Raw genomic sequence first — 22,466 nt, 5'->3', positions numbered from 1 at the left:
TTGTGTAGGGGGTGTATGTACACGTGTGCGCACACATAGAAGTCACAGGAGAATGTAACACCCTATGTTTTGCTCTCTGTGGCGTTCCTTTGAACTGAGTTCTCTGAACTTGGAACTAGACTAGTAGCCAGGAAATGCCTGTGACGTTTCCTGTTTATTAACCCACATGTGGCTGCAACTGACTTTTTATGTGGATATGAGGGATTTGAACTTGGAATGTTGTAATTGTTTTAAGCCACCAAATCATCTGTATAGTTTCTAGTTTTTAATTTTTATTAGTTGCCCTTTTTAAGATTTAATACCTTTATTGTCTTTATTTATAATTTAATATTATTATTATGTAAATAACTATATATTTATATTTACAAATTCTAATTTACCATATATCAAACTAATATTTCTAAGAAAAATGACTCTCTTAGGGTTATTATTGCTGTGATGAAAATGTGAGCAAAGAAACTTGGGGAGAAAAGAGTTTATTTGGCTTAGCCTCCTACATCACTGTTCATGATCAAAGGAAGTCAGGACAGGAACTCAAGCAGATCAGGGACCTAGAGCTAGGAGCTGATGCAGAAGCAATGAAAGAGTGCTACCTTAGCGGCTTGTTCCTTATGTCCTGTGCACCCTGCTTTCTTATAGAACCCAGGACAAACAGCCCAGGGATGGCACCATCCGTAATGGGCTGGGCCCTCTCCTATTAATCTCTAGTTAAGACAATGCCTTACAGGATTATCTACAGTCTTATGGAGGCATTTTCGTAATTGAGGGTCCTTTCTCTTTGATAACTCTAACTTATGTAAGTAGAGTGACTTATTAATCTGGTTCTTACTGAGATATTTCCATTTAGTTTATTTATTTATTTATTTGATTTTTTTTTTTTTTTTTTGAGGCAATGTTTCTCTGTAGCTTTGGAGCCTGTCCTGGAACTAGCTCTTGTAGACCAGGCTGGCCTCGAACACACAGAGATCCGCCTGCCTCTGCCTCCCAAGTACTGGGATTAAAATCTTTCTTTCTTTCTTTCTTTCTTTCTTTCTTTTCCCTATGTTTAGGGGCCTTCAGAAGGAAGAAATTGTTTTACTTACACACGGAGACAGTGTAGACAAAGTAGCCGATGGATTCAAGGTTGTAGCACGTTCTGGGAACATTGTGGCAGGTAAAAGTCCTAAATTTTGCAGATTTCACTTTTAAAAAATTTCAAAGTAATCATGATTCTGTTTGAGATACTTTTAAATAAGTCTTCTTTTAAAGTTTATATTTATTTGTTTATTTCCATTTATTGTGTCTGAGGGTCAGAGGACCACTTAAGGACTCTTTCCTGCTCCTATTTGGATCACCCTGACTGAACCTAATTTGACAGGTCTGGCATCACCCTTAGCCAGCGTGAGGACTCTTTCTCATTTTTTGATAGCTGTTGTCAGGATCCATTATTAACCAAGGGAATTATTCAGAAGTTACATAATGCTTTAAAATACTTAAATGAAAAACAGTTATTCATATAATGTATGTGTGTATGTGCCCAAGAAGGAATGAAAGGTGAGAAAGAAGGAGTTAAAGTGGGAGAGTCAGGCAGAAAAACAGCAGCCAATGACTTTGCAGGTGAAACAAGTTTTGGGTGTGGTTTGTATGTAATCCGGGGTTTAGGAGGAAGTCCCCCACTGTGTAAGAATATATATTAGATGTCAGATATTGTTTACATTGAAAAAGCAAGCAGAAGTAGTGAGTCTTACTGTGGTTACTGATGTTGCTGTTTTATCCAGCTGTTGAGGGACGAGGTAATGGCAGACAGAAGTCCTGGGACTGTGGTGAGAAAGGCAAGGGGAATACACAGATTTAGGCAAGTGAAGTTGGACGTGAGAGCAAGGGTGTGGGGGCTTTGTGTAATTGTAAAACTTTATTTCTAGGTAGGCGGTGTTCTGAATACAGGATAGGCATGATCTGATTTCAGGATTATGTTGCCATGAGTAGAAAATAGACTTGGTAGAGTAGAAGTAGAAAGACCATATATGCTGGTGATCAGGGGAGAAAGTGAAGTTTGGAGCAGGAAGGCAGAAGTGAACTAGCAACATCAAGATTGTGACAATCCTCTAAACGGACAGACAAAAGATTTCTTACTGGATTGAGTATGTACTAGCAAAGGTAAAACTATCAAGTTTTAAATATTGATTTTCTTTTTTTCCTGAGTGAGTGATAGGTGGGTGGAATGTAGAATTTCTATTAACCAATGGCAAAGAACTCAGGGGTTTGAGTTTGCACATGAAACTTACGATGGCGTCTAGTAGGCAGTTAGACATGTTGATTTTAGAGGAAAACCTAGGCTGGCCGGATACAAATGAGCCTAAGAGAACACTATTAGGATCGCTTAAGAGTTAGGAAAAAGACATTTAAGGTCTGACTATTGACAGCTTTCCTATGTAGAGATAGGACAGGAGAAGAGGGGCCAGCCATGAAGAGTAAGCAGCAGCAAACAGTGAAATAAACCAAGAGTGGTATTCTGATGCCAAATAAAGTATAAAGTGCTTTGGATCTTGAGGCTGCCAGGCATGGGTTAGTTATACTTAAGAGACGAGGTGAATTTCTTGACACATGAATCCTAATATAAGGATAATGATGCCCATATAAAGCCCCTAGCCCAGCACTTGTTGCTTGGCAGATGATTTGTTAAGCACAGTAGTCATGAAAGTGAAACAATATAGTAAAAATCCCCAGTCTGAATATCTGAAATTGTCCATAATCCAAAACTATTTGATCAATAGTTTGAGTTCACAAGTTGCAAGTTTTTTGATTGCCACAAATTGTAAAGTTGCAATCAAAATGCAAGCACGCTTAAAATACTGTATAATTTTAGACTGCTTGTCTTTGATATATATCAGTGAATTTTATGTTTCTACTTGGGTCTCATAGGAAAGGAAATAACAAAATATTTGTGTGCGACTAACCTGTTTCTGAGGAGACACAACAGGCCTTTCTACTCACCCCAGATAGGGAATCCACAACTGACCAAAGCTGGATACCATCAATGTCCAGTTTAGTGAACTAGTGTGTTTCACTGGGGTTGCTGCAGTATTAGGAGTGAGAGGCTGCTTACAGAACAGAAATGACTTAGACAGCTGCACCACCCCAGCCCGGGTGACAGCTCCTTAGTTGTTGTTAACATCTGTCCAGCCTGCTCGGCTGGCTTTGCTTTTTCCAGGGAGCTGGTCTGGTCTCCGTCTTCTTTGCTGCTCATTTCCCATCATACTGGAGGGGCTGCTTTTTTTCTTTTTCTTTTTGTTTTCTCTGGTGGGTCTAGGAATCTGAACAATTTCAGGGACTTTCTGAAGCTGTTTTGGGTTGTTTACCTTCCTGCCTAAGGATCTTCTGCATGATGGAATGTTTCGTTCTTGGAAACTGTTACAACATGACATTTCAAACACTTCTGAACCCAAACATTTCTAAGTAGGTTTATTCAGTCTGTATGTGTAGTTAATAGAACTCAAAAAGGAAATATTGGAAAATACTGAAAAATTTGTATGAAAGGTTTTTTTTTCTTTTTTTAATGTTGGAAATTGGGGGCTGCTGAGTGTTTGGAAGCCATGTAGGACTGAGAACCAAAATTGAGTTGTTTTCTATATTAAATAGACAAGAAAACTGATGTAATTGTAGAGAAGCAAGAATCTAGTAAAATAATCTCTGCCCTGTCCTACAGCTCATTTTTTTTTCTTTCTCTCTCTCTCTCTCTTTTTTTTTTTTTTTTTTTTACTATCTGTTGTTGACCGAGGTTTCTGTCCTGGCTGGTTCCCGCAGCTGTTAAGTCCCAAAGAAATCACACAAAGGTCTACATTAACTATAAACTGATTGGCCCATTAGCTCAGGTTTCTTATTAACTCTTATAACTTGTATTAGCCCCATTTTTCTAGTATATGTTAGCCCTATGACTCAGTACCTTTTTCAGTGAGGCAGTCACATCCTGCTTCTTCTGTAGATGGGTTCAGGACTGTGGGAAGAGCTTGCTTCTTCCCAGAATTCTCCTGTTCTCATTGACCCGCCTCTACTTCCTGCCTGGCTACTGGCCAGTCAACATTTATTTAAAATATAATTGACAGAATACAGACCATTCTCCCACACCAGTCTGCTTTATAAAGATTACAGCAGCATGACTTTACTTAGGCATTTTCTTTCTCTGTAATTTAAAGTTGAATAAGGCATATACATTTAACATAAGAAAAAAATTTTGAGGAGTGAATTGTGACTATTGTTGTATCTTCAACATAAAATTGTTCTGTGACTGTTTTCTCCATGAAGGTATAGCCAATGAATCTAAAAAGCTATATGGTGTACAGTTCCACCCTGAAGTTGGCCTTACAGAGAACGGAAAAATAATACTGAAGAATTTCCTGTATGAAGTCGCTGGCTGCAGTGGGACCTTTACTGTGCAGAACCGAGAACTTGAATGTATTCGAGAGATCAAAGAGAGAGTAGGCACCTCGAAAGTATTGGTAAGCAGTGGTCACCCGGTGGTCTGCAAACCTAGGTTAGAAATGTTGGAGTCCCGGGCTGGAATGCTTTGCCTTGAGAACTGACAGGGTACATATATAATGTGTGTGCTGTATCACCTTAGAGTCTTTTCTCGGTTATTGTACATATCTTTACTATACATAGCATTTTAATTATATAAGGTGATAGTGTTTATTTCTTGTTTGTTTTTCTGGTTTGAATTTTTTTCTCTTCATTTTATTTACAGGTTTTGCTTAGTGGTGGTGTAGATTCTACTGTTTGTACAGCTTTACTGAATCGTGCTTTGAACCAAGATCAAGTTATTGCTGTACATATTGATAATGGCTTTATGAGAAAACGAGAAAGCCAGTCTGTTGAAGAGGCCCTCAAAAAGCTTGGAATTCAGGTCAAAGGTATTAGTTTATCATGAGAAGTTAATTTACACCAACGGTTATTTTTCTTCAAGCCTAGTTTCCCCTATAAACTCAGGGCTGACAATAACATTTATTTCATATGTGTAATTTTCTCTGTTTCAAGAAACATCCAGTTACTTCTTGGCCTTTTTTCTAAGATTAAGTGTAGTATCAAGAAGTGTCCAATATAAAACTTCGGTAATACTGACTGTTGCACTAAAATTCAAAGTCTTGGAGCTAAAGTGGGAAGGAAGCCAAGAAGAAACAATGTGACTTAGGCTGCAGAGTTCTGGAGGAGGCTTAGGGAATGTTGAATTGTAGGAGGAATGGGTCTCTGCGTGTGTGCCTAAACCAGGAACAATTTGAAAACATGGGAATCAGATAGTTTTCCTTAATGTAGAGCTTGCTGTTGCTATCCTCACCGTAAGAAAGGTGAGGGCTTACTAAGTACGAACTTGGACTTGCACCACTGGCACCAGGCATAGTTGAGGTTAGAGGTACGACTCTGCAGTAGGAACAGGGTGATTTCCTCCTTCCGTCCTGTGCCCTTTTCCTGTGCGGATGTTGATAGGCAGGAGCTCGAGGTTAATGAGCTAGGTTAAGAGAAGGACCTACAGGTCTTTGATGGACCCTGATTGAAACAGCTGGCTTCTTCATCGCTGGTTATGCTCTACTGCCAGACAGTGCTCATAGTTTTTATTCTTTACCTGTTTCCCATTTGACAGTGCTGGGATTTATTCCCAGGGCTTTGGACACATTAGGCAAATACTTTGCCACCGAACTAGCATGATTTCTTGCTTTTATGTAATAATAGATAAAGGGATATCCTGGTAATTGTAAATGTACAGATAGCAGTTTTGAAGAAGCTGGTTAGTGTGCTGTTCTGAGGACTGGTTTGCTGTGGAGGAGCCACTGCCTTTGACTATCTTGGGGCTCTCTGTATTGCTATGGCATTGACTTGTTCTAGTGGAACACTGAGCAGAGGCAAAACAACCAGCACCATTAGCAGTGCCGTGATGTCATATCCAGTGCTACAGAGTTCTCTTAATGGATTCCCAGATCGGAGCTCTAACTGCTGGTTTATTGCTGGTTTTTGAGTATATGGGCAGTGTAAGGCATATCAAATGGATATCTCTGTTTTCTTTCTAAGCCTTGACATACTTAAGGTGTAAAGAAATATAATTGTTTAAAATACTTCTCCCGTCTCTCCCAGTGATAAATGCTGCCCATTCTTTCTACAATGGAACGACTACTCTGCCAATCTCAGATGAAGACAGGACCCCACGGAAAAGAATTAGCAAAACGTTAAATATGACCACAAGTCCCGAGGAAAAAAGAAAAATCATTGGTGATACTTTTGTTAAGGTACCTTTCTTTTCTTCTCCTTTTAACTTGCCTGGTAGACCAGGTTATCCTCAATTGAACTCACAGAGATCCTCCTGCCTCTACTGGGATTAAAGGAGTGCACTACCCTGCCTGGCTAAGGTACTTTTCTTTTAATGTGTGCAATGTTTACTATTTTATGCAGATTTTAGTGTATTTTTATCATTATATCAACAAAATTGGCTCATTTTGTTTGTTAAGATGTGTGTGTATGGGGGGGTGTATGTGCATGTCCGTACATTGATAGGTAGAAACTGTTTCAGTTTAAAAAGCATGCATGTTGCTGAGCTGGTGTTTCAGGCATTTAAGAACGGACCTTTCTGCTGGCACTGCACTTCTGTTGGGTTTACCAGAGACCAGATTTCAGGGAGTGCTGAAGGGATGTTCACATATATTTTGAATCACATATAATGTACATATTTTCAGAAATTTATTTTTTATAGTTTAATGCTTCCGATTTTCTAGATGGTTTGCAAAGAATCAAATGTCATTAACTTTGAAAAGATTTATTTCTTAGAAGACTGTTCTGTTCTGCTTTTATTGGTAACAGATTGCCAATGAAGTAATTGGAGAAATGAGTTTGAAGCCAGAGGAGGTTTTCCTTGCTCAAGGCACCTTACGGCCTGATTTAATCGAAAGTGCATCCCTTGTTGCTAGTGGCAAAGCTGAGCTCATCAAAACCCACCACAATGATACGGAACTCATCAGAAAGTTAAGGGAAGAGGTAAATGCTTGTGAGAACTTTCCCCTAATATATATATATATATATATATATATATATATATACACACACACACACACACACACTCAGAATATTTCCCTTCCCTCCATCCTTTCTTTCTCATTCCCATGAGTTGACTAACCATCACCACACTAATATTTATGTTTCCCTCAACCCGGTGCATCTTGTACTCACTAGCAGTCAGGCTTCAGTCTAATGGTACCCACCCGTCTCCTCCTGTCAGTGCTAGACAACCACTGTCCTTTTGTTTTATTTATTTTTGCAGACATAGTTTCTGTTTGTAGCCCTGGTTGGCCCAGAACTTGGTTTGTATATCAGGTGGGCCTGAAACTCAGAGACCTACCTGCCTCTACCTCCCACATGCTGGGATTAAAGGCCATTATGCCCTCAAACCACTAATTTCTACTTCTGTAGTTTTTCTCGTTTTAGACACTTTGTGGCCTTTTATGATTGGCTTCTTACTTTGTTTTTTAAAAGATGGTCTCATGTATCTCCTTCCTCTAATTTGTTATATAGCTGAGTCTGACTTTGGTGACCTCTGTCCTCTACCCACTGAGTGCCATGAGTAAAGACATTGTCTACCATGCCCAGCTAGTATTTTAACATATATTTTCAAGGTTCATCTATGGTGTAATGTAATTTATTCCTTTTTATAACCAAATATTTCAAAAACAGAATCATTCCTAAATCATATAATGATTCTTTAACATTTTGATTTCCCACCAGACTGTTATCCAAAATACTGAATGTATACATTCCCACTGGAAATATATTTTAAGTTTTCATTTTCCATATCTTATGTTTATTTGTTTGTTTTTTGAGACAGGGTTTCTCTGTATAGTTCTGGCTGTTCTGGAACTAGCTCCATAGACCAGGCTGGCCTCAAACTCAGAGATCCGCCTGCCTCTGCTTCCTGAGTGATGGGATTAAAGGTGTGCACCACCACTACCGCCTGTCCATTTATTTTCCATATTTTATCAAGACTTATCTGTCTTTTTAAAAATTGTTGTATAAAACGCAAAATAAATCCCATCAGCTAGAATAGAATGGTAGACTCTCTGTAACTTGCTCTGTTTGCCAAGCTGAAACATAACCACCAAACGCCTTCAGTTTTGTAACTCCCTACTGCCTGATAACCACCCTTTAAATTTCTGTTTTTTTACTACCTTGTATACTTGATGCAGCAGAATCCTACAAAAGTGTCTTCCGCTTATTTCCCCTTCAGTATTGTCTTTTTGTTACTAGCTTATTTCGTACTTAATATAATGTCCTTTAGATTTAATATTGTACATGACCAGATTTCCTTCTTTTCAAAGGCGAAGTAATAGAACACTGCATATATATACTATATTTTGTTTATCTAATTATTCCTTAGTGGGCGTTTGTGATTCATCCACCTCTTACATACAATGCTTCAAAGACCTTTTTTCAGTTCATCACTATACATACTTAGAACTAAGATTTCGGTTCTGTTTTTGTTTTTTGTTTTTGTTTTTTCTCTGTTCTATTTTTAATTTTCTTTTGTGAAGCCTCCATGCCATCCGTAGTAGTTGGACCGTTTTACCTTTTACCAGAAGTGCCACAGGAGTTGGAGTTGTATATACCCTGACCATCGTTTGCTGTTTGTCTTCAATAGCCATGCTAGTAGTCGTGCTGCTGCTGATTTTAGTTATCCCTGGGAAGGGATCTCTGTTACTTCCTCATTTCTTGAGATAAGATCTGCATGATCTTGACCGTGCTCGCCTTACCTCAGCCTTCCCGGCACTGCTTGCAGATATGCACAGCTGCACTTAATTAAGCTCATAGTGGCTTGGCTCTTCATTTACCTGTAATGATGTCTGTAATCTTCCCAAATGCTTATTGGCCACCTGTATCTCTTGGAGAAATGTCTGTTCATATTTTTTGTTCATATACTGAGTTTTAATTTGATATGAGGTAGAATTATTTTTTCATGGGGCTGGAGAAAATGGCTCAGCATTTAAGAGCACTCGATTGCTTCCAAAGAGGACTGGAGTTTAATTCCCAGCACCCACATGGCAGTTCACAATCTTCTGTAACGTTAGTTTCAGGGGATCTGATGGGCATGCAAGTGGTGAATATACATACATGCAGACAATACCTATGTAGGTGGACTTTTTCTTTCCCAATCTTTTGCTCCCAAATAACTGACTTGGAGACTTAATATAAATTATAAATGCTCAGCCAATAGCTCAGGCTTGTTACTAACTAGCTCTTAAAATTTAACCCATTTTTCTTAATCTGTGTGTTGCCCTAAGGCTCACGGCTTTTTCCTCTATCCCATTTTGTATGTCCACCTGGCTGGTGACTCCTGACTCCACCCTTCCTCATCTCGTCATTCTTGGTTTGGCTTTCCTGCCTAACTTTATCATGTTCAGCTGTTGGCCAGTCAGCTTGTTTATTAAACCAATCATAATGACATAATTCACACAGCATACAAAAGGGTTATTCCACAGCAGACCTATACACATAAAATATATATCTATATTTCTTCCTGTCATTTTTTTGATAACCATTTAGGAAAGCTTTTTTTCCTGGTTTTGTTTTGCTTTGTTTAGATAGGTTTTTTTTGTTGTTGTTGTTGTAGATCAGGCTGGCCTAGAACTCACAGATTAGGCGTGCACCACCATACCCAGCTCACTTGGAAAAACTAAGCACTAACATTAACTTTCCCAGTTGTCATCTTATGTCATGGGAGACATATATGAGAGCTGGTGGGTTTGTTTGCCCAGCCTTTTTTGTTTTAAAGATTTTCTTTATTTTATGTGTTTGTTTATTTTGTCTGCATATATGTCTGTGTATCAGTGAGTCATCTCTCTAGCCTCTGAATTGGTTTTTATTTATCAGACTTTCAAGGCTTATGCTTGAATGCCACTAAAACACTCATCTAATTCCTTCTAAGCCTCATAGGAGAAACTACTTTAAATGATAAAGTCTAATTTTCTAATTGGTCTCCTTTCTCCTTGTAGGGAAAAGTAATAGAACCTCTGAAAGATTTTCATAAAGACGAAGTGAGGATTCTAGGCAGGGAGCTTGACCTGCCGGAAGAATTGGTGTCCAGGCATCCTTTTCCAGGTACAGACACATGAGGTTCTGTCTGTTTGGGGACCCTGTTGGCTCAGTTCAGACCTATCTTGTCTTTAGGGACCATGACCTGGCAGAAGGGAAGTGACAACAAGGAAAAATTCTTTGAAGTGCCCACTGTGTTTATGCTATTTCATGTCTCGTTCTCCTCTGTGTTTGTATGTGGGTGCCATATGATTCCTGGGAGTCTGGCATGTAACGCTGCCAGATAGGGAGATGGAGCATAGAGATATTTTAATAACATTTCTATATAATTCTTAGTTGTAGATCTAGGGGTTTTAGACCATAAATACTGTGTGTACATATATCATGTATTCCATGGAAAGAAGAGAGAATTAAAACTTGTGTCCCTATCTTTCATATTAAAGATACAGTCTCTAAAAAAAAAAAGCTACAGAGAAACCCAGTCTTGAAAAAAAAGCAAAAAAAAAAAAATTAAAATAAATAAATAAAAGCAAAAACAAAAATCACTCTTGCCCCTCCGGTTCCCTTGAATGGCCTGGGTTCAGGCATTCTTCCTACCTCAGCTTCTCATGTAGCCACTGCCAATTCCTGTCTCTTAAGTTTTCTTAGGCAGCATCTTGCTTGGACGGAAGAACTACTTCATTCACATGTAAAGCACACTTTGCCCTGTTTTTGTTTTATGTAACTAATTCACAGGCACCAAGGAAGTTTTAAATAGTTATTAGCTGTAACAAAAAATAGTGATATTTAAAGATAGCGTCTTGACACTTGATCTCTTTTATTCTGAGATGGTTTAAGATGCAAGCCTGGTTTATCTCTCTATAATAAGTGATGGAGGAACGGCCTAGTTAATTAGAAACATACCAGTACCCGAGCATGGTGGCACATTCCTCATTCCCAGCTCTTGGGAGGCAGAGGCAGGCAGATCTCTATGAGTTTAAGGATGACTTGGTTTACATACCAAGTTGCAGGCTAGCTAGGGCTATGTAGTAAAGACCCAGTCTCAAAAAGAAAAAAAAATGAGGGCAAGCATTTTGGAAGTACTGTGTGGTACTTCCTCTCACACACAAAATAATCTTGCTTTGTGTTTTGCGGATGAGAAAACTTACCAATGAGGGCAGCTCCAGAAGTTGTACAGAAAACACCATTTTAGTTGCTTTAAAAACTAATCTTGATGTTTATTCCAAAACTAGGAATGAAACTGAGGACAGCTAATGGAATGTGACTTTCATTTTGCTTATAGACATCTCAAGTGATTTTTTTTTTCATGTTGTAGCAAAGAAACAGAGTCTGTGCATGTGTTTTATTTATTCTCTTTCTTTCAGTTTTTTGTAAGGTTTGTTTTGTTCTCCTGTGTTTTGTCTGCATGTATATGTGCGTACCATGGTTGTGCCCGGTGCCTAAGGAAGTCGGAAGAGGCATCAAAGCCCCTGGGTGTGTGACTCTGAGAACGGAAACCCAGTCCTAAAGAGCAACAGTGCTCTTAACTGCTAAACAGTCTCTTTTCCCTACCGCTCATTCATTCATTCATTCATTCAGTCATTTATTTAACAGCTTGCTTATTTGTAACTAGATATATCTTGGCATTTAGCAGTATTTTCACCTTTTTTTCTTTCAAAATTTAAGCAGCATATGAATTAAGGTGGTTTATTATTTTTGTTTATATTTGTATAGGATGGGAAATTCCCTTAATAAAGAGATTTTTCAGTAAATTGGCATATATAGTGTTAATTAAAATATATCCTGGGGAAATTTTTTGTGAGAATATATAGGTTAGGAAATTAATACCAACACTTAAAACTAAATGCCTTTTTTTTTTTTGTTTAGTTTAGTTTGATATTGAATACTAAGTCCTGTACATGATAAACATTGGCTCCACCGAAGAACTACACTCTGAGTCTTGAAATTTAGTGCTAGGAGTCAATTAAAATTAAATGCCTTGTGTTTATTTATTTAAAGGGTTTTATGTTCTTGCATTAGTGTCAGTTTTCTATTACATAGTAATTATACATTTTATGTTCTAAATTGTTGTTATTCTATAGGTCCTGGCCTGGCAATCAGAGTAATATGTGCTGAAGAACCTTATATTTGTAAAGACTTTCCTGAAACCAACAATATTTTGAAAATAGTAGCTGATTTTTCTGCAAGTGTTAAGAAGGTAATGACTGATTTTGACATAACTAATTAATACAAAGAACTAAGTAGATGGCTGTTCATAATTTTATTTTAAAATAATTTATTTATTTGAAAATTGAAAACAATATGTACTTGCAGTCAGTGACTGTAGAAATCATGGCACAAAGACTGCTAGGTAGATGTGTCTGTCTGACCAAATAAGACTGCATGACCTGTCCTTGGAAGTTGTTGGGACCCTTTCCTTCTCCTTGCCCAGCCCTCACCTGAGGGCTTGTGCCTGGTGCACTGGAGCCTGCTCTGCTCTTCTCAGTTAATGTCCCTGGGAGGCCTGCTCTCTCTAAAGGGAAGTGGAGAGGAGTGGATCTGGGGCGGGGGAAGGGGGTGGGTACAGGGAGAAGTGGAGGGAGGCAGCATTGGTTGGGATGTATGCGAGAAGAAAAAAAACTAAAATCAGGTGCTTAGTGCTTAGAGGATAACTATGGTGCATGCCAAGCTGCCTTAAGAACTAGAGCAAATAAAGCCATTTATAGAAAGAGCACTTAGTGCCAGCAGCTCCTGATTGGAGACATTTAAGGCGGTGACTTTTCCTAATGTTTTGAAGTAATCAGAAGGAGGTGAGATTTTTTTTTTTGTTCTTTTAATTCCTTTTTTTTTTTTTAAAAAAAAATAAACCTTATTTTAAAACCTTGCAAATAATGAACATCGCCCACTGAAATTAGTCAAACCCAATGTTTGTACACCTAGTGAGTTAACTGTGTGATTAGACCAGCCATTTTAGGGTTGTGGAACCTCACGTTGGATTTTACACTTTCAGTATTGAATATATTTTATCCGCTTACCCAGCATCAAAAATGACGTCCACGACAACTAGAAAAACAATTAACTCCCTGTCTTCTTTTGTTACTCATGTCCGTTACCTGCATTCAGTCTTTCCTCACTTCCTAGAAACAGAGAACAAGAAAGGCTAAATATAAATGCTGGGTTTGTTTTTATCAGACTTAATTGTGTTCCTCTACCTGATTTTCCCGAGTGCTAGGACTACAGGTGTGTGCCATATCTGGCTCTAAGGGATCTTTTGAAGTCTATACTTGCCCATCCCTAGAAGTTCCCGTGTCAGTAGTCTGGGATGTGCAGCTGTGCTTGAGAAACACTGCAAAGGCACTGGCTGTGGGCAGAGCAGTGAGATAGAAGGCCTTCGTACAAGAGGGGTTGGTAAGCAAATAAAAGTTATAAATGAGTAAAATGGACACAAACATGGGCTTCCTAAAATAGCTAAATACTTCAATGTATTTGTTAGTGTTTAAAAACTAACAAAATATAAAACATTAAAAATGCTTGTATTACGAAAAGGATAGGAAGGTTGATTCTTTTTCAGTGTTCATGTTAATACTTAAAAGGAACTGTATAAATAGAAATTAAGGATTTAACTCAAACCAATAAAGGAGAAATAAATAAGCTGGGAGAATCACCAGTTCAAAAGGGAGCAAAGGGGAAAATACAAAATGAGAAAAAATAGATGACAGAAAAGTAAAAATCTCAATGTATATAAATTTAATTCATATTTCTTGTTCTAGAAATTCCTGGTGTACTATGTAACACATAGCAAATAGTATATGATCTGTTGTTAAAAACTATTTGGTACAAGTACATAAGATTATGGAGGCCTTATTTCTTACAACATGAAAAGCATGTTTGTTTGGTTTTCCCAGCCCCATACACTATTACAGAGAGTCAAGGCCTGCACGACAGAAGAGGACCAGGAGAAGCTCATGCAGATTACAAGTCAGCATTCACTGAATGCTTTCTTGCTGCCAATTAAAACTGTGGGTGTGCAGGTAAGTTCAGGGAGTGGGCTCCCCGCGATGGAACATTCTGCTGCTTGCTTTCACAAAAGTCCAATTTGGAATTACTTTGGGAATTTAAATGTGAAATTATATTCCAAGTTTAAAAAGATAAAAACATTTTATAGGTGGTTATGGAGTAGATGAGCTTTTAAGTACTGAATGAACGTTTTTTGTTTTTGTCATTGTTTCGTTTTACCTGTAGTCAAAAGTAAAACTTTCAGAGAACCATTTACTTCACACTTGGCTGGTTTATTTCTCTTTGAGAAACAAAATGAAAAGGTCAGGTTCTTATTTATCTGTACACTTTGTACACTTACAAGATATACTTTGGCTTGAAAAGCCTTTCTTCAGCTGTAAGAAGACGTCAGGTGAATACGTACATGGTTGGCTTGTGGTCTGCAGGTGTATGTGACTGAGGATTGAATGTAGCACGACACGAAAGTGTGAGCTTACTTTAAATGCTGAGATTTTACTATCATTTTTAAAAGTTATTTTTAATTTGTGTGTGTGTACATACTCATATGCCACAGTGTATGTGCACTCATACATCATGCTGTGTGTGTAGATCAACTTTTGGCCGTCAGTTCTCTTTCCATGATGTGGAGCTAGGTCTCTTGTTTCTGCCCCATTCTTCTATGCTTCAGGACAGCTGGGCTGTGAACTGCGTGATTCTCCTGTCTCTGCCTTCCATCTCTTGTAAGAGTGCTTAGATCACACATGCCTACCACCGTATTTATTTATAATTTCTTCATATAACTTGCGTCCCGGGGATTGAACTGAGATGGTTAGGCTTGCATGACCAGTCACTTTACCTGTGTTTTTGTTGTAATTTAACTGTAATTTGAACGTTAACTTTGTTGATGACCACTATTGTGCTACAGTGTCAAAGGCTGGATATGCCTGAGTGTTCTAAGGCCATGCTCGAAGGTTATATAGACCCAATATTATTTTTTTCTTAGCTGTGACACATAGATTTTTAAGTTCTTATTTTGCCTTTCTAGTTATAAAAGCATGTGAGGATAGCGATCGTTGGGTTTTGGAATGCTGTTCGTGACATGACCACATTAAGTTTGACATTGTGACACTCAGGGACTTTCTGGTGATAAGAAGCTAAAGAAGCCTTCTTTCCTGTTACTTTGCTGTTCAGTGAAAACTAGAAAGATAGCAGTGGCTCAGAATGGCACTTCCCCTTCCCGTTTTCCATTGTGTGCAGCCGGTGGGGCATCCTCACCAGGAGTCACAGCAGTGGGTACAGTTGCTTCAAAGATGGTTGCCATTATGCTGACCAAGCATTGATAGTGTCCTTTTATAGTAGAATTATTTATAGGAACAGATTATTTTATTACTTTTGTCTAATGTTGAAGCATACCTTATCTTAATGCATTAGACTGAATTTTACATCCTTCCTGTATTGAAATCCATGTATAGTTGTTTTTATATTAAGAAGACAGTTCATTATTTTTAAATTCAACTAAAACTGGCCAGAAGGGTGGCACAGGTAGTGAAGCCATGCTGCCAAGCCTGGTGACCTGAATTCAAAGTGTGCAGCCCAGATGGTGGAAAGGAGAACCAACCAACTCCTGAAAGCTGCCTCTGAACTGGAAAGTGTGCCTTAGCATGTGGTCACATGCAGATAAACTCAAACAAAGGTGACACATTAGAGTTGATGAACTGGTTTTGTTTGTGAACACTTGTCTTAATTTTCCTTCCTTTTAAAGAGCTGTATCTGGCCTGGTGGTGGCGCACACCCTTAATCCCAGCAGAGGCATGTAGATCTCTGTAAGTTTGAGGCCAGCCTGGTCTACAGAGCAAGTTCCAGGACAGGCTCTAAAGCTACACAGAGAAACCCTGTCTGGGGAGGGGGTGGGGAGACTAAGCTGCATCTGTAGCTTAATGTTGTTTTTAAATGCCTGTTATATATTCTTGGAATTTTCTTTCAGTGGCTTTTTAATTTTTCATACATAGGTTTATTTTGAGGTTTGCTCTGATATTTACAGGCAGATGTCTGCAATATAAAACTAAAATCATAGACAGATTTTTCTTTAAACTTTCTCAGTTCTTATGTGACACATTGGGTTCAATCTCAACACAATAATAGTAGTGAAAAATTAAACTCTTAAGAGAGTCCCTCAGGAAACTTAAGTATTTGCAGCTCCTGCTGGATAGGGAACTGAGCTGACATAGCTCCCCATTATGGTTTTTGCAAGGATTTTAATTGTTAAGATAAATATTCATTTGTGGCATTTGCTTGATGACTGATTCTTTTTAAAAAATGCTACTTTGTATGAATGGGTGTTTTGCTTGCATGTATGTTTGTACTACATGAATGCAGTATCCTCAAAGGCCACTAGGGGGAGGTGGATCCCCCTGGAACTGGAGTTACAGATGGCTGTTAGCTACATGTGGGTGTTGGAATTGAATTTGGGTTCTGTGCAGTAGCAGCCAGTGCTCTTGAACCACTGAGTCATCTCTCCAGTCCTTATTTCCTTTTTGAAATGAAACGTCCGGGGCATGATGACTAAAGCTGACATTCCAGCAGCTGAGAAGCTGAGGTGGGAAAATTGCCATGAATTTGAACTTGGCCTGGGCTACAATGTAAGATTATTTCAGTGTTCCCCCTCTCTGAAAAAAGAAATAAACTTTACTCAGGGTCCTCTAATGTTCTTAACAAAGTTTAGTTGCCTTAGCTGTTAGCTACTCAGTTTTATTGTTTAAATAACCTTACAGGCCCAGGTAAAAGTCATAATTATTCTGATATTGGCCTAATTTTTCCCTAAATGCCAAAATAAGCTGTCCTTGTGAAAATATAAGTACATTAAAAAACAAACTTCTTGGCTTGGTGGTGCTGGCACACGCCTTTAATCCCAGCACTCCGGAGGCAGAGGCAGGCAAATCTCTGAGAGTTCGAGGCCAGCCTGGTCTACAAGAGCTAGTTCCAGGACAGACTCCAAAGCTACAGAGAGAGAAACCCTGTCTTGAATTACCCCCCCCCAAAAGGTTATATCCCATTCCATAAGCTGTTTATTCACACTTCTTGTTTTAATTTTAATGCAGTCCTATTTGTCAGTTCTTGTGGATTATTGCTCATGTGTTGAAGTCTTTTTCAGAAAGCTCTTGCCTGTACCTGTAGCCAGTTTCATAGGATGGATTTACAACCTACTTGGGTTTTAATAAAGGATGTTTTAATTTGAAACTTACTTGTATTACTTGACAAATATCTAGAATATACTTTTCAGATATGTTTTAAAAAACAAAAGAGAAATTACTACTAGTAGTATCACTGTAGAAAATATTTTCCAACCCATCTTTTGACTTAACTGCTGAAAATTGATTACATTTCTTTTTTTCAGGGTGACTGTCGTTCCTACAGTTATGTGTGTGGAATTTCCAGTAAAGATGAACCTGACTGGGAATCCCTTATTTTCCTTGCCAAACTTATACCCCGAATGTGTCATAACATTAACAGGTACATTCTGCAGATGGCAGGGGAGGTGTGTGTGTGTGTGTGTGTGTGTGTGTGTGTGTGTGTGTGTGTGCTTGCGTGCACGCGTGTGTATGAAGTATAATGAGAAGATATATATTTTAAGGTCTTTGGTTAATGAAAGACTAAAAGGCTTAATTGTATGTAAGAGATAGTAAATGAGAGATGATGATTCTGTAGTCACAGCTGTTTGTAATTATGTTCTTTGGATAACTTGTCTTTTTCTTATGCTTTGATTATAGTTAGGGAAATATTTATTATTCTGTATTTTGGTCCTTCATCACAATATAATTATTTTGCTTCTTTAAGAAAAAACATTTAAAGAGTAAACAATTTGGGGCACTAACTAGATGACTCAGTGGGAAAAGGTACTTGCCACTAGGCCTGAGCTTGATCCCTGGGCCCCTCATGGTAAAAGGAGAGAAGAAGCTTTCACAGGTTGTCCTCTGACTTCCACACATGATATGGCATATATGCATCTGAAAAAACCAATAATTATTTTTAAAGAGAGCTGTGCTGGCTAGTTTTATATCAGCTGGACACAAACTATTGTCATTTGGGAAGAGTGACCCTCAACTGAGAACTTGCCTCATATGATTGACCTGTAGGCAAGCCTGTATTGATTTCTTAATTAGTGATTGATGTGGTAGGGCCCAGCCTATTGAGGGGCCACCTCTGGGCTGGTGGTCCTGGGCACTGTAAGAAAGCAGATTGAACAGGCCATAGGAGCAAACCAGTAAGTAGTGTTCTTCTCTGACCTCTGCATCACTTACTGGACTCCAGGTTTCATCTCGGCTTGAGTTCCTGCCCTCCTTTCTTTTGATAACAGAATGTTGTTTAGAAGTATAAGAAATAAATTACCATTAGTTATGGTATTTTATCATAGTATTAGAAACCTACCAAAGACAGTAGCAGATCGATGTATCCTTGCACTAGAGAACTAGGTATATATATATATATATATATATATATAGCTTTGGACCAGTAATGTTTTTGGTATTGGCTATTGGAAAACAAATTAAAATTGGATAATGTTGAGAAAGGCAAGAAATTTTTTTGTTTAGAGTTGTGCCCAGTGCTGCCCTGTAGGGAAGCATAAGACTAGATCGAATCTCCGTGGTCTGTTTGGTTAGGGGGACATACCAGGCCACGGGATTCTCTTACACAGATGGAGGAGTTTGAGAATCACAGAGTGTATCCTTGGGCCAGGAATAGTCACTGCTGGAGCTCAGGAGGTGAAAGTGCAGAGTTAACAACTTATCTTAAAAATACTACTAATGAGTATTAGCCCCTGCCTGTTTATTACAAAACAAACAGTCCATGTCATTTAATGTTTGCCATAATGTAGGTTGGTTATACACCAGAACTCAGATCATGAAAAGCTTATAGAAAGTTTTATTTGACAGTCCAGATTGAAGTAAAATTGACCTACAGTAAATTTGATCTCTCAAAGTAGCAATCCTATTTCCATAAGTACTGTCATTGCCTCTCTTTATAAGACTGGACTCAAAGATGGAGGATGCTACCACCGAGATTATGTCATGGGTTATGTCAGTCTCCAAATCTAGCAGGACACTCTTGTGTCTCCATTTGGGATCATTAGCCTATCACAGAAAATGGTTAAAACGAGAGTATCATCCATCTGTGTTACTCTTAACTGTCAATTTAATTAGAATCCCCTGAATTCAAAGTGCTTCCTTTTACAGAAAGGCAGTTAAGTGTGATTTGTATATAATATCAAATAAAGGATATTTACCACTTCTTACCAGAGCCTCAGTTTAGAGCCAGAAGTGATGATTAAATATTATTTCATAGCTGTTTCTTTCCAGTTTTTTTTCATGAATATTTGCTTTACCAACAAGAGTTGCTTGAGACTTCTTTTGTCTTCAGTTTGCTGCAGAAACTTGAAATGTTCCTTTTAGTGTTAACCTGGAAGGGTGTGTTAAGGAGAGAGTTGGGAAAGCCAGACTTCCACATCCATAGGAACATGCCACATTGAACTGCACTGAGGTGAACCAAAGTCCCAAGTACAGTCTCTGACAGCAGCGTGTTTTCTCTGGTGTGTTTCTGTCTAGAGTTGTCTATATCTTTGGCCCACCGGTTAAAGAGCCCCCTACAGATGTCACTCCCACTTTCTTGACAACGGGGGTGCTCAGTACTTTACGCCAAGCTGATTTTGAGGCCCATAACATTCTCAGGGAGTCTGGTAAGTAGCTCATTCTGTTTATCACTGCTTTTAGGTGTTACTAGTTAGGTGTTACTAGTTAGGTGTTACTAGAAAAGCTCTTGCTTTTCAATTATGGGAGGTTCTATAATATTGCCTTTCAAGTAAAATGAATTTATCTTTGTGGCCATTTTCAGCCACCTAGAGTAGCAGTGGTGTGCACACCATGCTTGTGTTGCAGGTGTTGAGGTGGCCCATGCAGCCATCTTCTTGTCTCAGCTTGCAGACAGTGCTCTTGTTGTCCGCTTGCTGCTCTGCTTTGAACATTTTCAGGGTTTTTTGTGGTTGATGATTTTGCTATTGAAAAATAGCAAAAGTGTGTCACCGAAGAGCTAGCTGGGCCCGAACATAAGAAAGCTGTGGTGTGCCTCATCTGAAGATGAAGTCAAGGCAGGTGTGAGTTCAGTATTGATGGATCCTTACACATCTTAAATTAGATGTCTTTAAACAGAAATGCACTTAAAGCTTGGATTTGCAGAGAGTAAAATTTGATCAGAGGTTTATAGGAACTGATCCTTATATTTCCCCTAGGAAGAGTGGGCTAGTGTTAACTAAATTGGCATTTGCAGTATAAATTGCAGGACTACCTGAAATAACAAAATTGGACTCTCCCTCAATGTATGTCTCACTTTTTTTTTTTTTTTTCCGAGACAGGGTTTCTCAGTGTAATTGTCCTGGCTGCTGTGGAACTAGCTCTTCTAGACCAGGCTGGCCTTGAACTCACAGAGATCCACCTGCCTCTGCCTCCAGAGTGCCGGGATTAAAGGCAACCACTGCCCGACTTCTTATTTATTTTTTTTGTGATAAGCTCTCAGTATATAGTTTGAGTAGCTTTCACATTGGAGGTCTTGTGTCTCAGCCTCCCATGTGCTTAGAGTATATATGACCTACCACATCTACATAAAATTCTGCTATATCCACTTTCAATGCTATAGAATATTTGAATAAGTGTGCGATGAGTTTCCCAGTGTGTGTAAATAGTGGGAAGAGAAAGACAGAGAGATGCTGGAGATGCTTTGTAGGGAAGAGAAAGGCGGAGGGATGCTGGGGATGCTTTGTAATGAAGGGAAAGATGGAGGGATGCTGGAGATGCTTTTTAGGGAAGAGAAAGACGGAGGGATGCTGGAGACGCTTTGTAGGGTTTCCTTGAGTTAGGTTAGAGTATTTCTCCATAATGTGGGGATGATAAGCACTATATGTTTCTTTTTCTAGGGTATGCTGGAAAAATCAGCCAGATGCCAGTGATTTTGACCCCATTACATTTCGATCGAGATCCACTTCAGAAGCAGCCCTCATGCCAGAGATCTGTTGTTATTCGGACCTTTATTACGAGTGACTTCATGACCGGTGTACCTGCAACACCTGGCAATGAGATTCCCGTAGAGGTAATCTATGTTTCTTTTTCTAATGCACACGTCAATGCCTCACTTATTACATAGTACAGTAGCACAAATAGGCTGTGATAGATGCTCTCATTCTTTCTTCCTGTCTCCCCTTAATATTTAGTACAGCGTAGCTGAAAGGGACTTTAATACAACTTCCAGATGTCTGCTTGTTCTGCTGACTACATGGAAAGTAACCTAGTCCTGCTGAGTTTACTGCTGTAAGAAGTGTTCTCATGTAAAGGGGACAGTCCCAGGAGTGGAGAAGAGTTGGGCTTTTTAAGAAATAAGAATAAGATTTGATACTATTAACAAATTATATTTTTTTATTTAAAGATGGAGTCTTATTTTTCTTAGGCTGTACTTGAACCTTCAGCTGAGGATGATCTTGAATTTCTGATTCTCCTGCCTTTGCCTCCCAAGCACTGGGATGCTGGGCATTGAACCCAGAGTCTTGTGCATGCTAGGAAAACACTGTAGCAGTCGAACCTACAATTCCATGTTTTCACCACTTTCCACCAGAGTGCTCCAGAGGAGTTATTACACAACAGCAGGGGAACAGCTGAACTCATAATTTATGAGGTATTAACACATAAAGTGACATGTTTGGATGCTATTGCAGTGTCAGACACTTTGAGGAGCACTGACTTTAAATCACTGTACCTACAGAGAGAAATTATCTAAGTTTAATCAGCCATCTGTCGTATGTAAAGAAAAATAGCCAAAATAGTTCATGTTTTAATTGTAAGGGGTAAATATAAGCTCTTAAGGATTGTTGACTATGCAGTGGATTCTCATTCTTTCTTGTAATCTTTGTTTTGTAAACAGGTCGTGCTAAAGATGGTCACTGAGATAAAGAAGATTCCTGGAATTTCTAGGATTATGTATGACCTAACATCAAAGCCCCCGGGAACCACTGAGTGGGAGTAATAAATGCATTGTTGTTACAAACTATGTGCAGTTGAGGCTCATTAGAAACCATTTGTTAATGACGCAGTACTGTGGAAAATGTTCCTGAAGCAGCTGTTTCATATCTGAGTTTCCATAGCAGCACGACATGGTTTAAACATGGAGCTGGGAGTGACGTTTGTATGTGTGGGGAGGTAATCACGGCGCCCTTGCCCAGTGCGGACAGCTCGCTGTTGCTGCTGCCTCACTTCCTCGTATGTGTGAGCTCTGTCTCCGACATCTGTCTGTCTGTCTCTCTGTCCGCTGGCTATTAGAAACATGCTTAATTACCATTGTGACTATGTGTGCCTTTGGAGAATCGGAATTTTCTTGTATGTAATTTGATTTCTCCAAAGTGTGAGGAAGAGCTGTAC

At 38.9% G+C, this 22,466-nt stretch overlaps 1 protein-coding gene across 2 annotated transcripts in view; it reads left to right on the top strand.

Annotated features, from left to right (window-relative positions):
• The window catches only part of Gmps (guanosine monophosphate synthase), a 56,426-nt gene extending 34,328 nt beyond the window's left edge, over window positions 1-22,098 (top strand). For both annotated transcript variants that reach the window (XM_048424613.3, XM_048424614.3), the window contains 12 exons: window positions 1,050-1,153; window positions 4,282-4,475; window positions 4,721-4,886; window positions 6,100-6,251; window positions 6,820-6,993; window positions 9,999-10,104; window positions 12,120-12,235; window positions 13,923-14,048; window positions 17,408-17,523; window positions 19,614-19,744; window positions 20,975-21,147; window positions 21,973-22,098. In XM_048424613.3, coding sequence (XP_048280570.3) covers window positions 1,050-1,153; window positions 4,282-4,475; window positions 4,721-4,886; window positions 6,100-6,251; window positions 6,820-6,993; window positions 9,999-10,104; window positions 12,120-12,235; window positions 13,923-14,048; window positions 17,408-17,523; window positions 19,614-19,744; window positions 20,975-21,147; window positions 21,973-22,074 — 1,660 coding nt within the window. In that variant the 3' untranslated portion in view covers window positions 22,075-22,098. The remainder of the gene's footprint in view (window positions 1-1,049; window positions 1,154-4,281; window positions 4,476-4,720; window positions 4,887-6,099; window positions 6,252-6,819; window positions 6,994-9,998; window positions 10,105-12,119; window positions 12,236-13,922; window positions 14,049-17,407; window positions 17,524-19,613; window positions 19,745-20,974; window positions 21,148-21,972) is intronic.
• Window positions 22,099-22,466: the final 368 nt, after the last annotated feature.

Source organism: Myodes glareolus, chromosome 20 (genome assembly GCF_982192425.1).
Source record: "Myodes glareolus chromosome 20, mMyoGla1.1, whole genome shotgun sequence".
Lineage (NCBI taxonomy): Eukaryota > Metazoa > Chordata > Mammalia > Rodentia > Cricetidae > Myodes > Myodes glareolus.
The sequence above is the reverse complement of the archived record's forward strand: the minus strand, read 5'-3'. Positions and strand labels throughout refer to the sequence as shown.